This window comes from Chenopodium album, chromosome 21 (genome assembly GCF_948465745.1).
Source record: "Chenopodium album chromosome 21, dcCheAlbu1.1, whole genome shotgun sequence".
NCBI classification, from domain to species: domain Eukaryota; kingdom Viridiplantae; phylum Streptophyta; class Magnoliopsida; order Caryophyllales; family Amaranthaceae; genus Chenopodium; species Chenopodium album.
In genome coordinates, this window is record NC_137854.1 from 38,018,803 (window position 1) to 38,035,315 (window position 16,513).

The 16,513-nt window shown below is 31.5% G+C and overlaps 2 protein-coding genes across 2 annotated transcripts; both read right to left on the reverse strand.

The window, feature by feature from the left end:
* Nucleotides 1-7,011: 7,011 nt before the first annotated feature.
* Nucleotides 7,012-10,798, reverse strand: LOC145602192 (uncharacterized). The gene is made up of 10 exons (XM_081658364.1): nucleotides 10,167-10,798; nucleotides 9,943-10,070; nucleotides 9,712-9,831; nucleotides 9,331-9,418; nucleotides 8,864-8,955; nucleotides 8,670-8,774; nucleotides 7,931-8,040; nucleotides 7,500-7,587; nucleotides 7,370-7,405; nucleotides 7,012-7,251 (listed from the first exon to the last, which is right to left on the reverse strand). Exons 1-10 carry the CDS (start codon nucleotides 10,711-10,713, stop codon nucleotides 7,168-7,170), a joined length of 1,398 nt encoding a protein of 465 aa, XP_081514490.1. The 5' UTR covers nucleotides 10,714-10,798; the 3' UTR covers nucleotides 7,012-7,167.
* Nucleotides 10,799-12,708: 1,910 nt separating this feature from the next.
* LOC145602428 (uncharacterized protein At3g27210-like) lies at nucleotides 12,709-15,629 on the reverse strand. The gene is made up of 3 exons (XM_081658618.1): nucleotides 15,310-15,629; nucleotides 14,755-14,835; nucleotides 12,709-13,144 (listed from the first exon to the last, which is right to left on the reverse strand). Exons 1-3 carry the CDS (start codon nucleotides 15,443-15,445, stop codon nucleotides 12,834-12,836), a joined length of 528 nt encoding a protein of 175 aa, XP_081514744.1. The 5' UTR covers nucleotides 15,446-15,629; the 3' UTR covers nucleotides 12,709-12,833.
* Nucleotides 15,630-16,513: the final 884 nt, after the last annotated feature.

Here is a 16,513-nt window from a genome sequence, read left to right on the forward strand (position 1 = left end):
AAAAAAATTTAAATAAATAATTATGATTTAAATTTGCAAGGAAAAAATTTTAAATATTGTTTGTTTTTTTGCAAAAGCTAGTTTTTTAAAAGGTTTGTGTTGACAAAATTTTCATTAAAATAAATTTGGCTTTTTTTTTTTTTTTTTTGACGTTAAGAAAAAGAATTTCATTAATGAAATATAGCCAAGCGGCACTTACAAACACTTCCTAGAAAATCTAAAATTTCAACACAAGTACAAATCACCTTAGAACTAGTAACATCGTAGATTCGATCAACGATCGCCTTGATAAAAAAAACTTCAACCGAATCAATACAATCTACTTCGTATGAGTTAGCAATACAAAACTTTGTCTATTACTTGTACCTTGATGCTCTAATACCAATTATTCTACTAGATAGAATTGTAAATATAATTTGCAATTTGGTAAGCTATAAGTAAATAAGTCGCTTAACCGTATAATCATTATAGTCTGGAAGACTGGAATGATGCAATTTATCACAATTTCTCCATCATTGAGAGGCTGCGTTTAGTTTAACTTCTTTCAGGAATAATCATTCAAGATCCAATAGTATCTTTTATTTGCATTTATTTATCGTTGGATATTTTATTATGTAACTTTAAAAATTATGAAAATGTACCTATTTAATGATTATTTGATTATTTTTTAAGCTAACGAATAAGTGTACAAATTAGATCAAAGATTGGTCACGTCTGAAAATTAGATCAAATCATGTTAACTGAATGTCCAAGTTAGACCATATTGGTAGGTTATTGCAAAAACGGGTTTGTAGTATTCCAAAAGGAGTGTTGCAATAATTTACTACACATTACTTAGTTAGGCATCGTTCATTTCACCTTATTTTTACTTACTGATTACTAAACTGAAATTATTTTTGCTAAACTTAAATTATGTTTACTGAACTGAAATTAATTTTACTAAACTGAAATTATTTTTATTGATTTTATATTATATGTCTTTTTTAAGTTTACTAATTTTTACTGAATTGAAATTATTTTTACTAGACTGAAATTATTTTACTAAATTAAAATTAACTAGATGAAAGCCCGTGCGATGCACGGTTTTTTCATATATAAATCTCAAGATAATATATTTTCGTATAGATTCTATGTTTTTTTTTTAATTATTTGATTTATTTTATTATCTAATAGTTTTAGACAAAAAAACATATAATATTTTAATTAAAGTTTTATTGCCTATTACAAAAGATAAAGAAATCAATGTATATATTTACGGAAGTGAAAAATTGTTGTGAAATTGATCTAAAAATTTTAATTGTACAAAATCAAATCTAGATCTATGCATTGGAATTTTATCATCATCCTCAATTGCCCGAACAATAATATTTTAAAAAATTAAATCATTATATATTTACCGGAAGTGAAAAATTGTTGTGAAATTGATCTAAAAATTTTAATTGTACAAAATCAAATCTAGATCTATGCATTGGAATTTTATCATCATCCTCAATTGCCCAAAAAATAATATTTTAAAAAATCAAATCATAATTTTGTTGTCACTAACAATGCATGCGATATTGCTTCTTATTTGTAACGATTGAAAAGTATCTAATGGCGTAAACTTTTCTTTCAATTTATTTTGGACGAAAAGCTACAAAGTTAGCTTTAATTGAGGCATGAACGCAATCATCCTGTAATTAAAAATAAAAATTAAGTTAATTTGATGGCTTGATTATGCTACCTAAATCACAAAAAAATTGTTTTAATCATAAAATTAATCAATAAAAACTAAAAAGGTTTATAAGAAATTTAAAAAATGTAAACGATTTATAAAGATATAATACCTCTTCGTATTTTGATTTTCCAATCATTTTTGATTGAATTTAATTCTCTGATTTAATTAGATCTACATGTAAAAACAAAATTCAATAAACAAAACATAAACATATAATCATTAAGTTTTCCAAATAAACACAATGTAAGCAATAATCACAAATATATACATTTAACACATGAAATTTAAAAATTAAACTAAGAATTACGCAACCATTGATGACCTAAAACGGACACAAAATTCGCTTGATTTGGTTTTGTATTGATATGAGATTTTATGTGAGTCGTAGAATGCGTCAATTTATAGTGGTAGGCATCACAAATTTTAATTTAATTACAATTTAAAAATAATTTTTATTTCTTATCATAAACACTATAAAGATTATCTTAGATATATACATCCTATATCTAAAGATGATTTTTGTAAAAAATAAATTTTAGTTTTTTAAATAAATTAAATCCTCATAAATCATTATTCGTTGTTTTTACCTACGTGGCAAATTTCTTAAATCTCATTCGTCGCTTTTATTTAGGTGGCAAGTGAATTTTTTAATTCTAAAATAAAATAGAATTCTAATTTTTAATTGGTAAAAAATATACCTTTGCTTATGTGGCGTGCCGAATGTTCTCCAAAAATGCCTACTTTATTTATATAATATTAGATTAGATTTACTAAAGTAAAATTATAAATTTTTTTTTTTTTTTTTTTTTTTTTGAAAGAAAGTAAAATTATATCTATTACTTATTAGTATATTTATTTTTTTTAAGGTGAAATTAATTCTAATTACTGTGTAAGTGTGGGTTTTTAAGTTTTTATTATCGAGTGAGAGGGGAACTTCTTTTTAACGAGACGAGTGAGAGGGGGAGTTGCAACAAAAAGAATCGACCAATTTCTTTTGATTTTTCCGTCGTCACCGATCACCGGAGATCTCATCCTCTCTCTCTCAATCTAGGGTTCTTCGCTTCGCAATTTCTCCTATTTAATCTTTGGTAACCTCTCTCTTTCTCTTCGTTGTATTTTTTCAATTTGATATTGATGCTATGATGTGTGTACACGATTCAAATCTCTTCTAATTCCAAACAGTTGATTTCTCTGGTTAGGGGTTTTTTGGGAAGATTTTGAACGGACTAGGAGGCATTAATCATGGTAAAATTACTCAATTTTAGCCTTTTAATCTATTTAATTGATAGAATTATTTTGATTGTTTGGTCAATTTTTGGTGTAATTGATTTTTTTGGGGATTTTTTCAGTCGGCGCTTTTCAATTTTCACTCTTTCTTGACGGTGGTGCTTCTAGTTATTTGTACATGCACTTATATCAAGATGCATTTTCCTGCCCTACTTGAACAAAGAACTGGGTATGATTTCATATTTCTTTTTCAATTAATTTTTTGTTCTTTGATTTGTTATTTTTGAAACCTGAGGAATAAATGCTAGTGATTGTGAGCGGCTGCATTGTTTGAATTATGAATATCTGAAGCTTGGAGACTTGATCACTATAAGTTGCCTGTAACGCGGCTTTGGTTTCTGTGAAATGTCCCTTCAATTTGAGTTGATTCTAATATGTTATATGGAGAACTTCTTTCCCAAACCCCTCATAGTATTACCATTACGGATTAGAAGATTATGGGAATATGAAGATGATATGACTTTTAGTAAGGGTCTTTGAGTGGGATCATGGATTATCATTAGTTGTGAGGGACTGAGGGTTTAGTACTATTTTTAGGTCGAAGGATTTTATCGTCTCTACAGCTCTGTTAATTATTAAGATGATTTCATTAGCTAGGAATGTTAGTTTGTGTGTGCTAAATGGAGCATTCTTCATGTACCCGTTGGGTAATCTACCCACATAAAATAGACATTAATATTTACTGGGAATCTAAGTAACATAAATTAGATTTTAATTGTCCATTTTATATGGGTAGATGTAGCAATCTCTATGTTAAATTAGGCCTTTACTTTGCTAAGCTGCAGTCCTTAGGAATTGATTTCCTTATAAATTGTTAGAATGCCTTTTGTTTTGTTTGGTTAGCAGCCGAGGGACTAGGAATTGCCACTTATTGAAGAGGGATACTATTATTAATTCTCACGTCTGTAGGAAGCTGTAGTTGATCGTTATCTATAGTCCTACCTTCTATTTATTGTGTGCTGATTATCCAACTAATAGTGTAACTAAGCTTGTACTCCATACTAGTGTAACCCAAATCACATTTATTAGGAATTGGAATTTTCTTATCTTATGCTGTCAACAAAATGTGTCTTTATGCTGGATACAAATTAGCCATGGATTAGGCAAAGAGGAGAGATTAGAATAAATGTCTTTGTAATTTGGCATGCTGCATGCATCATTTATCCCATCAGGCATATGCTTCTCTGGGTACTTGTATACTTGAAACTCCACACCTGATTGGACAGTAAACTATACTGGAACATTGGGAACTCAGTTTCCTGATTTTTAAACCTTTTATTGTAGTAAGGCCATTACTAGCTTCTTGGGTTATCACCCAATGTGCTTATGGACAAATGGTCTCCCTGATCCTCATTGTGAAATAATGACTGGATATGTGGGAGCATGTCATTGACTAGGAAGCATATTATTGTGGTCCTTTATGAGTAGATAATATCATAATAGCTTATATCTCACACATGAAAGGCAAGGTGGTGGTTGTAGTTACTAGCTAGTGTGTGTGTGTCCCCTGAAATCTGAGTGACCTGTTATGTTTCCAGATTTCTCAATGCAGTATCAAGTAGCTAAATCTTGTGCTCTTTAGCTTTTATCGCCATTATCTTCTTGAGCCTAATATTTGTTCTGTTTTACCCTTTTTTTTGTGAGGCCCTTGTCATATATATTGGCGTAGCAATAACTGATACAGATGTATTTTCTTCACAAAAAAAAAAAAAAAAAAAAAAAAAAAAAAAAAAAAAAAGAGGATCTTCTTTTGTTGATGTGAGACTAGAAGTGTGTATGCTGTTTAATAGATAGAGCTTCATATTAGAAACTATTGTGTAAACCATTACTGCAGAGCCAGATGAATCTTTGGGATATTACTTGTGCAAGGCATGTTGTGCTTGCTAATTCTTTGGAGATTTAGTAAGGTTTAGTATACCATCATTCTATATAAGGCAATAAGGTTTTTTTTTTTTTAGTTAGAATCTGAATCATGAGATTCATGACTGTAACCTTGTATTATGTTCAAAGTGCCTTGTTTGGTTGTTTCATTTCAGGGTTAAAGCTGTATAACACCTTAATTTATCTAGTTGAAGATACTGTTTAGGGAGGAGCTAGTCTTGTTGTAATTTCACTTTTCTTAGGTGTCTGTTTTTTTTTTTTTTTTTTTTTTTTGGTCTCATCTAATAATTTCTGGTCTTACAGATTTCGAGGGTTCTTTTGGAAGGCTGCTAGGATTGGTAAGCTTGTTGTAGTTCTATTTTGTATCGCTGAATGTGGCTGTAATTGTTAGTGATGGCTTATCCTTTTATCTCTCAGTATTGTAGTTGTGGCTTGATGGAATCCTTTGCATATTAAATCCTTTGCTCATCTCTGTTTAAAGTTCACTTACAGTCCCACCAGTGATTTCATTAATACATAACGCAATGGCTGTACCACTCTACCTCCTTCATTACACAGTTTACTCTGCAGACTGAAATGCTGACTTATAATGATTGTAAAATTTCATAATGGTTTATTTGGTGTTGAAGGTTTATATCAAACATGTAAATGATTGATCTTCCTCGTTTTGTGGTAAAATGTAATAGATGCCTACTACTATCTCATTTTTATCTCAAGGCAGATCTTTTAATGTAGAAGAGAATAGAGGTTTATCGAGGTACTTAAGTTACCAAAAGTACTGCAATGAATAATTGACATCCACATGAATCATGCCCTCCTATTGCAAGAGATTAATACTAAGTGAATGATATGAGCTTTGGCTTTATTTGTTTTAAGGTTTTTTTAAGCACACTCGTGCTTATATATGTGATGAAGCGGTGAACCTACAATATTCAGGAAAAGCTGTGTTTTTTTTACCGTATTTTGCTGTTAAGCATGGTGTTTGATTTCTCCTTGATTGTAATACGATGGGTTTCAATTGATGTGTGCTTATGGCGAGTTTTGCTGGAAATGCCATATAGCTTCTGACTTGTGTTCCTTGTTTATATGCATCAGGTGAAAGGCTGAGTCCGTGGGTGGCTGCAGGATGCTTTACAATAGGTGTATCAATAATATTTTTCTAATAGAAACCAATGTTATGTTTGTGAATTTTGCTCATGACAAGCTGCTCCTTGAATTTGAAGTTGAATCTCTCCAAAGTGTTTTACATGTAGAGGATTTTTTTGCACCTTCTGTGTCTGATCAAGGAGTTCATTTTTATAAATCAACTCTACTGAGTAATGTAGGACATTGATATTAATTTTACATCATGGAAAACCTAAATGTAATTGTTTGTGACAGCATAGTTATAATACTTGTAATATTGTGCCATGCAATACATATGTTTAAGTTGTTCATTCATCCTCTTATGGATCTATATTTTCTACTACCTCTATGCTCTTCTCATAGAGATTGTCATACAAATAGTTTTGGATTCAATGGCTACAGTCCTAATTGAAAGATTCATTTAACAGGTGAAAAAAGTATATCAGTGTAGTATCTCAAATATTTAAGTTTTATTCATGCAGACTGTGCTTACATAAACAATGAATCATGCAGTTGTGTTTCTTGGAAGATTAGTAGTCCTTGTACATTGGTTTGTCAAATTTTATATTGATAAGAATTATAAGCAATATACTGCCCCCCTATTTCATTTTGATTGTCCTGTTTGGAATCATATTAGATTTTAATGTAATCGGAATCTAATATCAAGGATAAATATACACGTTAAAAGGTTGTTAGATTTGTCACGATATTAATATTTTTTTTCTCCAAGTGTTAAATTTCTACATTTTTACTGTAATAAGTACATCAAGAGACTTATTATAATTTTGTGCATGATTCTAAATGATATCTTAAAGGGAGTAGTAACTTAAGGTGAAGATCATCCTCAGAAGCCAAAATCGTTTGGTGATACGGAATTGATATAGTTTAGCATATCTACAGTCTACTTTGGTTGGTGATCAACAAAAGATAGAGCTTTTTATGCATCAACAAGCCACCCAATAATTGCACAACTAAAATGCTTTCTATATACTGAGATTTGAATCCCAATTGCCAAATTTCACTAGCAATTTATTGAAGAAATTACATTCAACTGATTGTTTTCAATTTGAAAGGCATCCACCAAGTCTTGCACTTTCAAGGCTACCTAAACATGTAAATCTGCTCAAAAAAGAGTCCCACCATCCATCCAAAAATGTTCAAGGCTTCACAAATCGCGCTATTTTTGATAGTGCTGTTCTCAAACATCTAATGCCAGCTCCAGATCTTGAACTGACCATCATCTGCCACAGGCAATGCAAATTGCAAACATTATTATGAGAACCAAAAAAACACAATTCCTTCCTACCTCACATTCACAAACACAGACGTAAATATGGACTTGGTACAAGAAAGACATACCACAGGTTGGACAATGGATCTGTGTTCTTTGAGTGTCTGCAAACAGAAACAAATGAATTTATATACGATGTTAATAAAAAAGACTGTCGTAGGGGAAAAAAATGGGAAGGTGATACTTCAAAGTGCTCACCTCTTCAATTTGCATTGCACGGCGAGCCACGTCAAGGGGGAACACTGTGTCTGTTTTTGTCAAGACAATTTGATACTTGGTCTGATATCTGAAAATTGAAAAAATTATCAGGATACAATTGAAGGAGATTATGTTATTGAATGAAGGCCACCATTAGTCTGACAAGTTAGTCCAAGACCTTTAACTTACCATTATGCTAGATATCTTAACTTTCAATAGCAAATCCAATAATCCAAAGTGAGATTTACAACAGTGTAAGCCAACATACTCTATGCAAAGCGTTACTAATGCTAGCAGCACTATGCAAAGATAACATACTAGTATTGCTGAACTTAAAAGCCATGCAAATTTAGACTGAAACTCAGAAACTGGTTAAGTTGAGATCTTTTACCTTCAAAGAGAGAGAGAGAGAGAGAGAGAGACAGACGTACCTTTCCATCAAATGAACAAGTTCATGATCCCTTGGTTTCATACCCCACTTGGTGTCAATGAGAAGACACACTCTCTTTAGCCCAATTCTTGTGGAAACATACTCTTTTACCTACAATATACAAATCCGAATCACCTAAAGTTATCAAAGCATACCAAACTATGTAATGACGAACAATGGTAATGGCAGATTGTAAAAGCATAACACTTATTTTACCTGACATGAGTGACATCTCTCTCTCTCTCTCTCTCTCTCTCTCTCTCTCTCTTTCACACACACACACACACAAACACACTCTTACAATTTTACTGGAATGGAGGGAGTATGCCATTTGCCAATATAGCATGCTCTTGCAAGATAAACAGGTAAAAACCTAGGCGCATATTATGAAGATCACATACAATACTAAGTAGAGCATCCCAGGGAGGCATTTTGTAATAACAATGAATTCAACAATATTTCAGGATGAAGTTTAAATATCCCTGATTGACAAGTGATAGAACTTGACAAATTAATAAAAAACAGTCACAGTAGAAACTGTAAACCTTCACAATTGCCCCCCCTTTTTTTTTTTCTCTGTCATCTCCCAGTCTCCAACTCTAGAATGCAGCTTGGTAATCCAAATACAACACATTATATAAGCTCTATAATATGATATTGGGAGTTTGGAACTTGACAAAATAAAATTAATGTGATCCTGGAACTTGACAATAGAAAAGTTAGTACAGTAGAATACTTACCAGATCCTCCCAAGCCTCCTTGACTTCTTCTTTTGCATAAGCAAAGCCATAACCTGGTAAATCTACTAAGTTGAGCTTTGTACCAAGATTAAAAAAGTTTATACTCTGCAGAACAAAAGCCAACTTGACTATTAGTAGACTAAATGCAAACCTTACAGCATGAAGCAAAATGTCTTAAGTTGATGAAATGAAACCTGAGTATGACCCGGTTTATCGGAAGTCCGAACAACTCCCCATTGTCTAGTAAGTGAATTCAGTAGAGATGATTTCCCAACATTGGACCTGCCTGAAGAGGAGGGAGAAATACACGATATTACTTTTGGTACCTAATTCTTCTCCCTTTTCCCAAAGGAAGTAGTCAAGAACCATCAAGCAAAAATGAAGGTTTATGCCCAAAAAAAAGTGACCAAGATGGTATGCATCTTTACAAAGTTGAGTATAAGCCAATAAGGTAACAAAATCATCCTTCATTGCAGATTGCACAAAATGGCTAGAGAAAAAAGGCAGTAGCATGGGACAACATTTTTAGAGCTCAAGAAGTTTTCATTGTCCACGTAAACATCAATGCCAAGATTCCCAACCATACTAGACAGGTTAAGATCAGGATGAAAATACACAGGTTAAGATTCACTTTAATACACACAGGATGAAAATCAGTTACCAGCAAATGCAATCTCGGGAAGATCAGGCGGGGGAAATGACGAAGAAACTTTTGCAGCTGCGAAAAACTCCATCTTATTCCTGAATACCTGAAATAAAAAAGTCAGAACAGTGGAATGAAGGACAAACATAATGATAGTCTGATGGATAATAGGATGCATTGTAGGTTTTTCACTTGATTTAATGCTGATTAGTAAAACAAAATGCCAATTGCAAGGCTTAGAAAGTTCATTTATATCATCAGTAAGATATATTGCAAACAAAATTTATCATATTGCTAGACTTGCTCCAATGCTATAGCTAACAGGCTAGACTAACAAATGACTTCAATAATGAAAAAGGAAATTCAGGAAAAAATACAACTCCCGGTAAGTGAACATACACTTTCTTCAATTCTTTCTCTATCCGTGCTCGTGGAGAAGGGTATGTTATCCAATGGTGCCGAGAGTTCAGTGTTATAGCCAGCCCTTCGCAGCTCAATATCGCGTCTACGACCCAATAACTAAACAGATTTACAAAACAATAACACACAAGAAAATCAATCAGAATGACAAACTAACAATCAATAATCTAAACCCCAAACAACTTAAGCAAAAATAGCAAAGGAAGTTACATTGTCCTCAACAAATGTAAGGATTGAAGGACTAGGTTTAATTGCCCTGAACTGTGCATTCATTGACAATTCCACTTTGTCAACCTCTTCTTTTTTCTCTTCCTTCTTCTTCTGTTGATTGGTTATCTCTAAAATTCATAGATAATCTAATTCAGCTAAAATAATGGGTATAAATTGAACTTATACAAACACAATTGGACCATAAATAACAACATTTCCCTTACCATTAAGCACATTTCCATCATCAAGCCGCTTATTCGAAAAGTCGTAACGATCAATCTTGATCACTCTCTTCTTCTTCTTTGGTTTAGCTTCCACTGACTCATCCTCAGAATTTTTCTTCCCAAATTTCTTCCTCTCAGTTCTTAAAATTGAAACTTTTGATGAATTCTCCTCAAATTTATTCCTATTATCCCCAAATTTGTTCTTACCAGATTCCGAAGAAGAAAACTTTAATGGGTTTTTTCTGATATACTTGTTATCATCATTATTGGGTTGTTTATCAAAATTATTCCCCAGATTTTTGCTGCTTTTGCCTGAAAAATCCTCAAATTTCTTCCTTTTTTCCCCAAATTTCTTCTTGCTGGATTCCAAAGATGATACCTTTAATGGGTTTGATCGAATTTGAGTCTTCTCTTTCGTAAATTTCTTGCTGAAACCTGTTTTACCCTTTTCTTGTTTATCAAATTCACCATTGTTGTCTCCCTCTTTACTGCTTTTAATTTTGAATTTAAGGCTGTTTTTGGATGATTTTGTGAATTCCTTTGCCATTTTATTTCTATCTCTTGATTATTATTGTGGTTTGCCCTTTGCAAAATGGAGAAAGTTTGAGCGTTTTGGGTTTGCAAAATCCCAACTTCCTACATTACCAACTACCAAGTACCAGGTTCAGGGGTTTAGGGTTCTACAGTACGTTTTACTGTTCTCTCTTCGAGCTGGCCACGCGATTCCCACGTGCTAATATGAGATACGACTATAAGACGGGATTTGATCCCATGTCTTGAGTAGTGAATCTAGTGATACTACCCGCTTGTTTGGCATCGTTTTCTATTTTCAGGTTTTTTTTTAAAAACAAAAAACCAAAAACAGGAAACAAGAAAAACGTGTTTTCACTTTTCTATTGTCAGATTTTCAAAATTATCATGATTTAAATAAGTTTGACTAATTTTTGTTTAATTACATGACTTATATCATATGAGATTGAAAACCAAAAAACTGAAAACCACAGCAATGCCAAACGTTAGTTGATAATCCATTTTTTTTTCCTTTTCTTTTTCTTTGTTTATGTCAAATTTGCTCTTTACTGATTTTAACGTAATCGACTTGTGTATTATTATCAATTTTAGTAATTTTTTTTTTTTTTTGGTGTTTTATCTAAATGAGATTTATCTGAATGTTTTCAACACGAATCGTCTTTAACATGTTACTATTGTTGGTTCTAACATGGTGTAGATCATTTGGACTTGATCATATTTTATATGTTTGGATTTGGCTTTAATGATTGCTTTGATCGATTATTATCGTTTATTGACATGCTTTAATTTTCAGTGAAAAAGGATTACACGTATCGACATTTCATGGAGTCGCATTAACGTTGTAACAATCCGAATATAAAAGTTACCAATCCCAAAATATAATGACAATAATTAGCAAGGGCAATGTAACTTTTATCTAACAAGAGCATATATATATTATTTAAAATTTTGTGCCTTCAACATGACCAAACGATTATTAGTAATTGGTCTTACTTGTTACGTTGTTACGTCTCATCATCAAACAAATTATAATTAGTAATGAACATTAAATATAATGAAAACTACAGAGTACAATAATTAGATTCGTCTGATCATAATTATTTTGTTATACTTTAAATACATTGTATGAACTCCTTCCTTCAATTAATTTTCCAATTTTAAATCTTAAATTTTGTGCCTTCAATATTTTTTTTTGGTGTTCAACTCAGGGCTAATCCGAATTTCGGGATCAAATCTGAGTGGTTAGGTTCCAATCCCCTCCCAATTGTTGTTGTGGGGGATCGAACACGGGTCCTCCCTACCATGTGTAGTCCCAATCTGTTAGAAATTTAGAGTAGAAGTTTAGTGGTTTTTAGTGTTTAGAATATATTGGCTCTGATATCATGTCACGAAATGATTTTCCATAGTCTCATTAGAGTGTAGAGTAGAGTATTTATACAAGTGATTAGTGCTCAAGAAATAGGCCCGTTAACAATACAATATAAACACTAATTATAGGCCCTAACACAATCACACTACACCAGCATCCAATTGGTATTTTGTGCCTTCAACATGACCAAACGATTATTAACTATATATACATGTGTTATGTTGTTACGTCCCATCAACAAACATTTGATTAATATAATTAGCAATGTACATTAAATACAATGAAAATGAAATTTAAATAAGATTTGATTTGTATTAATTGTTTAAATAAATTTTAAATTCTCTATAAATATTTAGTCTTTAATTTAATAGTTTATTTTGTTTAAAATCTTGTAATTATTCGCATTTTGAGAGAATTTTTAAAATTATTGGGTATTCTAAGGAAAAGAAACCTATTCAAGTGAAGTCTTGTTTGACTTGTTTTAATTAGATTAGCACGTTTTTAGAGGTTTCAATGGTCATAGATGTGCATCGACAAAATATGCACAATTAAAACACGATGAACTGTTAGAGTTAGACACGAGTACCCACAGGAGGGGTTGTTATATAATAAAGACAGATACTTTACAAAAATGTTAAGACATATTAGAAGCAGATCACTCTTATTAATTACTTTGATAATTTATAAATATTTATCACTCTCTTTACAAAGCCATACATACATTAATTATCAAGACAAACTATGTTTGTGTTTGTGTTTATGTATGATCAACCTGCAACAGCAATATGAGCAGGATTTGGCCTCTTTTTGCGATCACCACAACTTAAACTTCTAACTAAACTTGGTAAACAATGCTTAACAGATTTACTCCCAGATTTTTTATCTGCTTTCTCCATCTTATTAGGAGTACTTTTATTACTTGTAATTGTTGGTGTCTCTTTTCCTTCTTCACTTGCTGCTTGTGCCTTTGCACTTGTTAGGCTGTCCCTGCTGAAGCTGCTGTCCTTGAATAGCTCGGACAACCTCCTTCCTTGGTGATGATCTTCGTTCTTGTTTGTTAGCTTATATGGAGGCGTATCTGAACATCACAAGGTGTTAGATGCACAATGCCACAATGACGGAAACATACACACAGCCAAGTAAGTGCATGACACACCCGAGTATATGATAGAGCCATATAGGCGAAAAGTTATACTCTGTATGTATGTACTTTGTATATGATAGTCACATAGGTAAATAGATAAGTAAAGAAATTAGCCACCTTAAATACCCTCTTACTTTATTATGGTTGTGTTCTATTTAACTAATAACATCTCACATATATATTACGAGCCTCAGCTCTAATAAGTTCAGTTCAGTCATTGAGAACAGGCCCTTCGTATAAACTATTAAAGTAATTCTTATTTAAGCTTACGTGATTTTTTTTTATTTATTATTTTATTTTATATATTTTTTTAAAAAGCTTACTTGATTTTCTCATCTATAAGATATATTAAAAGGCGTTCCTTTTAAAAGAACAGTGCCACGTGGCACTCTTCAATGTATATGATACCATGTCACAATGCCACGTCACTATTCATGCGACACATAAGCTTGCAACTTCATTTAACAAAATAAATAAATTATAAATTATGATTTCATCTAGATTCGAACTAGCAACCTCCAACAAATAAAGGTTATACACTCATCTCAACCACTAGTATTAGTGTTTTAAATTTCACATAATAAACATTATATATTCCTTTCTAATTAGAGGTTATTCAATTTATTTATTCTTCACAATATTAGAAAACAAATACATACGATGTTAAAAAAAAAAACCGTAACATTCGAGGCAATAACGCTTAGATCAAACACTAGCTGTACAATCGATTGAACATAATTATCAAATAAAAAAAGTAAAAAGTACAAATTAGCAATTTGGGCATCGTCCAGGACACACACTAGTTTTAAGATTATATGGAGTAAATAGAGATAAGGTGAAAAACATAGAACGAGCCCACCTAAGTGTGGCTCGACCTTATTCATCAATGTGTTGAATTTATAGTACTTTGACTTGTAGTTGCAAGGTGGGCCTCTAAAATAAATGGAGAAAGGGCTGCCAAATTGTTCATTCATACTCCCTTTTTGTAGGAACAATCACTGCGTAATCCGGTATCAACTCGAGCTTATAGAGTAGATAAAACTAGTACAGTAATTCCTAATTATGTTACCTACTACAACACTGTTTATACTTCTAAGTCTTTTATAATTGTCATCGTATAACTTTAAACATTGATCATTTAATAGCAATAATGATTATAGAAAGTTGATATTTTGAAAATTTACCTAAAAAGTTTGATCATAATTCAAACTAATTTTGTCATTAACCTATAGTGAAGAAGTTCACATGTAATTAATACGAACTACGAAGTATAAAACAGAGGTACTACGGAGTACATAGTAATTAACCGGAATCACAAAATTCGGACTAATTCAATTCCTCTGTGCTTTTCCTGTGTCTTCAGGAATATATGCAAAGATATACAGTAACGATTCATGAGAATATAAGATTAACCTCCCCTTTATCCCCTTAAAATATCACATGTATTAAATTAATGATTAACTAATAGTATAAAATCATATAGTGTATTAAACAAAAAAAATTAAAATTAATACATGTATATTAACCAATCTTGCAATACTTACCACCATTGATACTGAAGAAATCTTGTTCATCATCTGAATCTAGCCAAGGCTTTGAATCATAAAAGGTCTCCTCTTTACTACCTGCAACATTTATAATTATAATTATAATTATGCAGTATAATTAAGCTCACTAATCATGATCATCAATTATTAAAGCTAGCTAATTAATTCAACTTTTGTAGCAAGGAAACGACTCGAGTTTCGAAAAAATCACGTCAAGTCCTATAAATTTCCATACTTCCTAAAATCCAACAAATTTAAACTTATAGACTACGTATAACTTTATCTACAGTATAATATTGAATTTAAATATTATGTAAGTCCAAATATAATCACCTCTTTATACAATTATACTAAGGCTTATCTCAAAATATTGCAAACTTATGTATTTTCAAACTGAGATCAAAACAACAAAATATTGTAAACTAGAAAATGCAAAATTCAACAACATCGAAGATTCGAAGCATATGATGGGGTCGGCTACATGAACCAAGATTTTATCGTCACGGATTATATTCAACTATGTAATTAAGAAGATTAAGGGAAGTAAATTACCAGCAGGTTCCCAAACAGGGGATTGAACAGAATTGAGTGCTTTTTCCAAGGTAAAATTAGAAGGAGATTCAGTAGTTTTGGTAGAAACACATGAACTCATCCCCAAATACAAGAACACCCTCTTCATATTTTTCATAATTTCTCTTCAAAATAAGAGATTAATAAGAAAATAAATAAATAAGAGTAAAGTTTAGAGATTAATTAAAAACAGAATAAAACAAGACAAAAACACCCAAAAAATACTTTTTTTTTTTTTTAAGAAAAAAATCTGAAAACTGAAAATTTGTTTGTTTAGGGGGTATGTGGGTGGTTGGTTTCAACTTTAGAGCAAGGAGAAAGAAAAAGAAAGGGGACAAATAATTAAGGGTAGCTTTATGCTAAAGATGGGAATAGTGGGCTTCCACTTGAAAGGTAAGGAACATAGCATTACTACAGTACATCATAATTTAATTTTTTGGGGAGAAATAAAGAAGAAATTAGTCTTGAAAGTGAAGTTAATTTGTTTGATCTAGTTTCCATAATCACAGCAAATGTGCAAAAATGGGTCCATTTTGAATAGTGTATGATATCCTAAAGTTGGTCACTTATTTATGGGGAAGTATAAATCAAGTTGGTCTACTTAATTAAGAAGAAGTATAAATGTGACACTTACTACTAACTAGATTTGAAATCTTCTCTTGTCTCTTTTGAGTAGTACTCCGTATTAAATAACATGTTCAACCTCTAATCTCACCTAACAGGGCTAATACGAGTACTAATAATACGAAAAAATGCTCATGAGAAAAAATATTGATCAAATGATCACCATCTACCATACAGATCATGTAGCGAGGATAAAGTGAGTAGCGTGAGATTGTCTAGATTGATGAGTAATATAGTGTGCTCTTATCAAGCTCAAGTCATGCTTTACTCTTTATTCAAGGTTATGTAGTTTTTTTTTTTTTTTTTTTTTGATACAAGGTTATGTAGTTAAATGTGCAAACAGAGAGATTATAGTAAATTTGTACTAGTAATGTGTAAAACAAAATTTATAAAATGTTCAAAATAACAAACGGGGTGAATGAAAGTTTCAAAGAAAAAGAGAGAAAAATGCTCAATGATGTAATTAGAATCAGAGAAATTTTATTGTATTTTGTGAATAATAAAAAATACAGCATAAGACAACTTATATATGATCTTATTACAGAGAAGCTTCTAGAAATTT

Excerpts from the sequence above, each read along its gene's own strand:
- LOC145602192 (XM_081658364.1), bottom strand. The coding sequence starts at position 10,713 with ATGGCAAAGGAATTCACAAAATCATCCAAAAACAGCCTTAAATTCAAA. Across the intron at positions 9,832-9,942 it reads TTACATTTGTTGAGGACAAT|TTATTGGGTCGTAGACGCGA; the intron begins GTAACTTCCTTT and ends AAATCTGTTTAG. Across the intron at positions 7,588-7,930 it reads CTTGTTCATTTGATGGAAAG|ATATCAGACCAAGTATCAAA; the intron begins GTACGTCTGTCT and ends TTCAATTTTCAG.
- LOC145602428 (XM_081658618.1), bottom strand. The coding sequence starts at position 15,445 with ATGAAAAATATGAAGAGGGTGTTCTTGTATTTGGGGATGAGTTCATGT. Across the intron at positions 14,836-15,309 it reads CCCTGTTTGGGAACCTGCTG|GTAGTAAAGAGGAGACCTTT; the intron begins GTAATTTACTTC and ends TAAATGTTGCAG. Across the intron at positions 13,145-14,754 it reads TTTCTTCAGTATCAATGGTG|ATACGCCTCCATATAAGCTA; the intron begins GTAAGTATTGCA and ends TGTGATGTTCAG.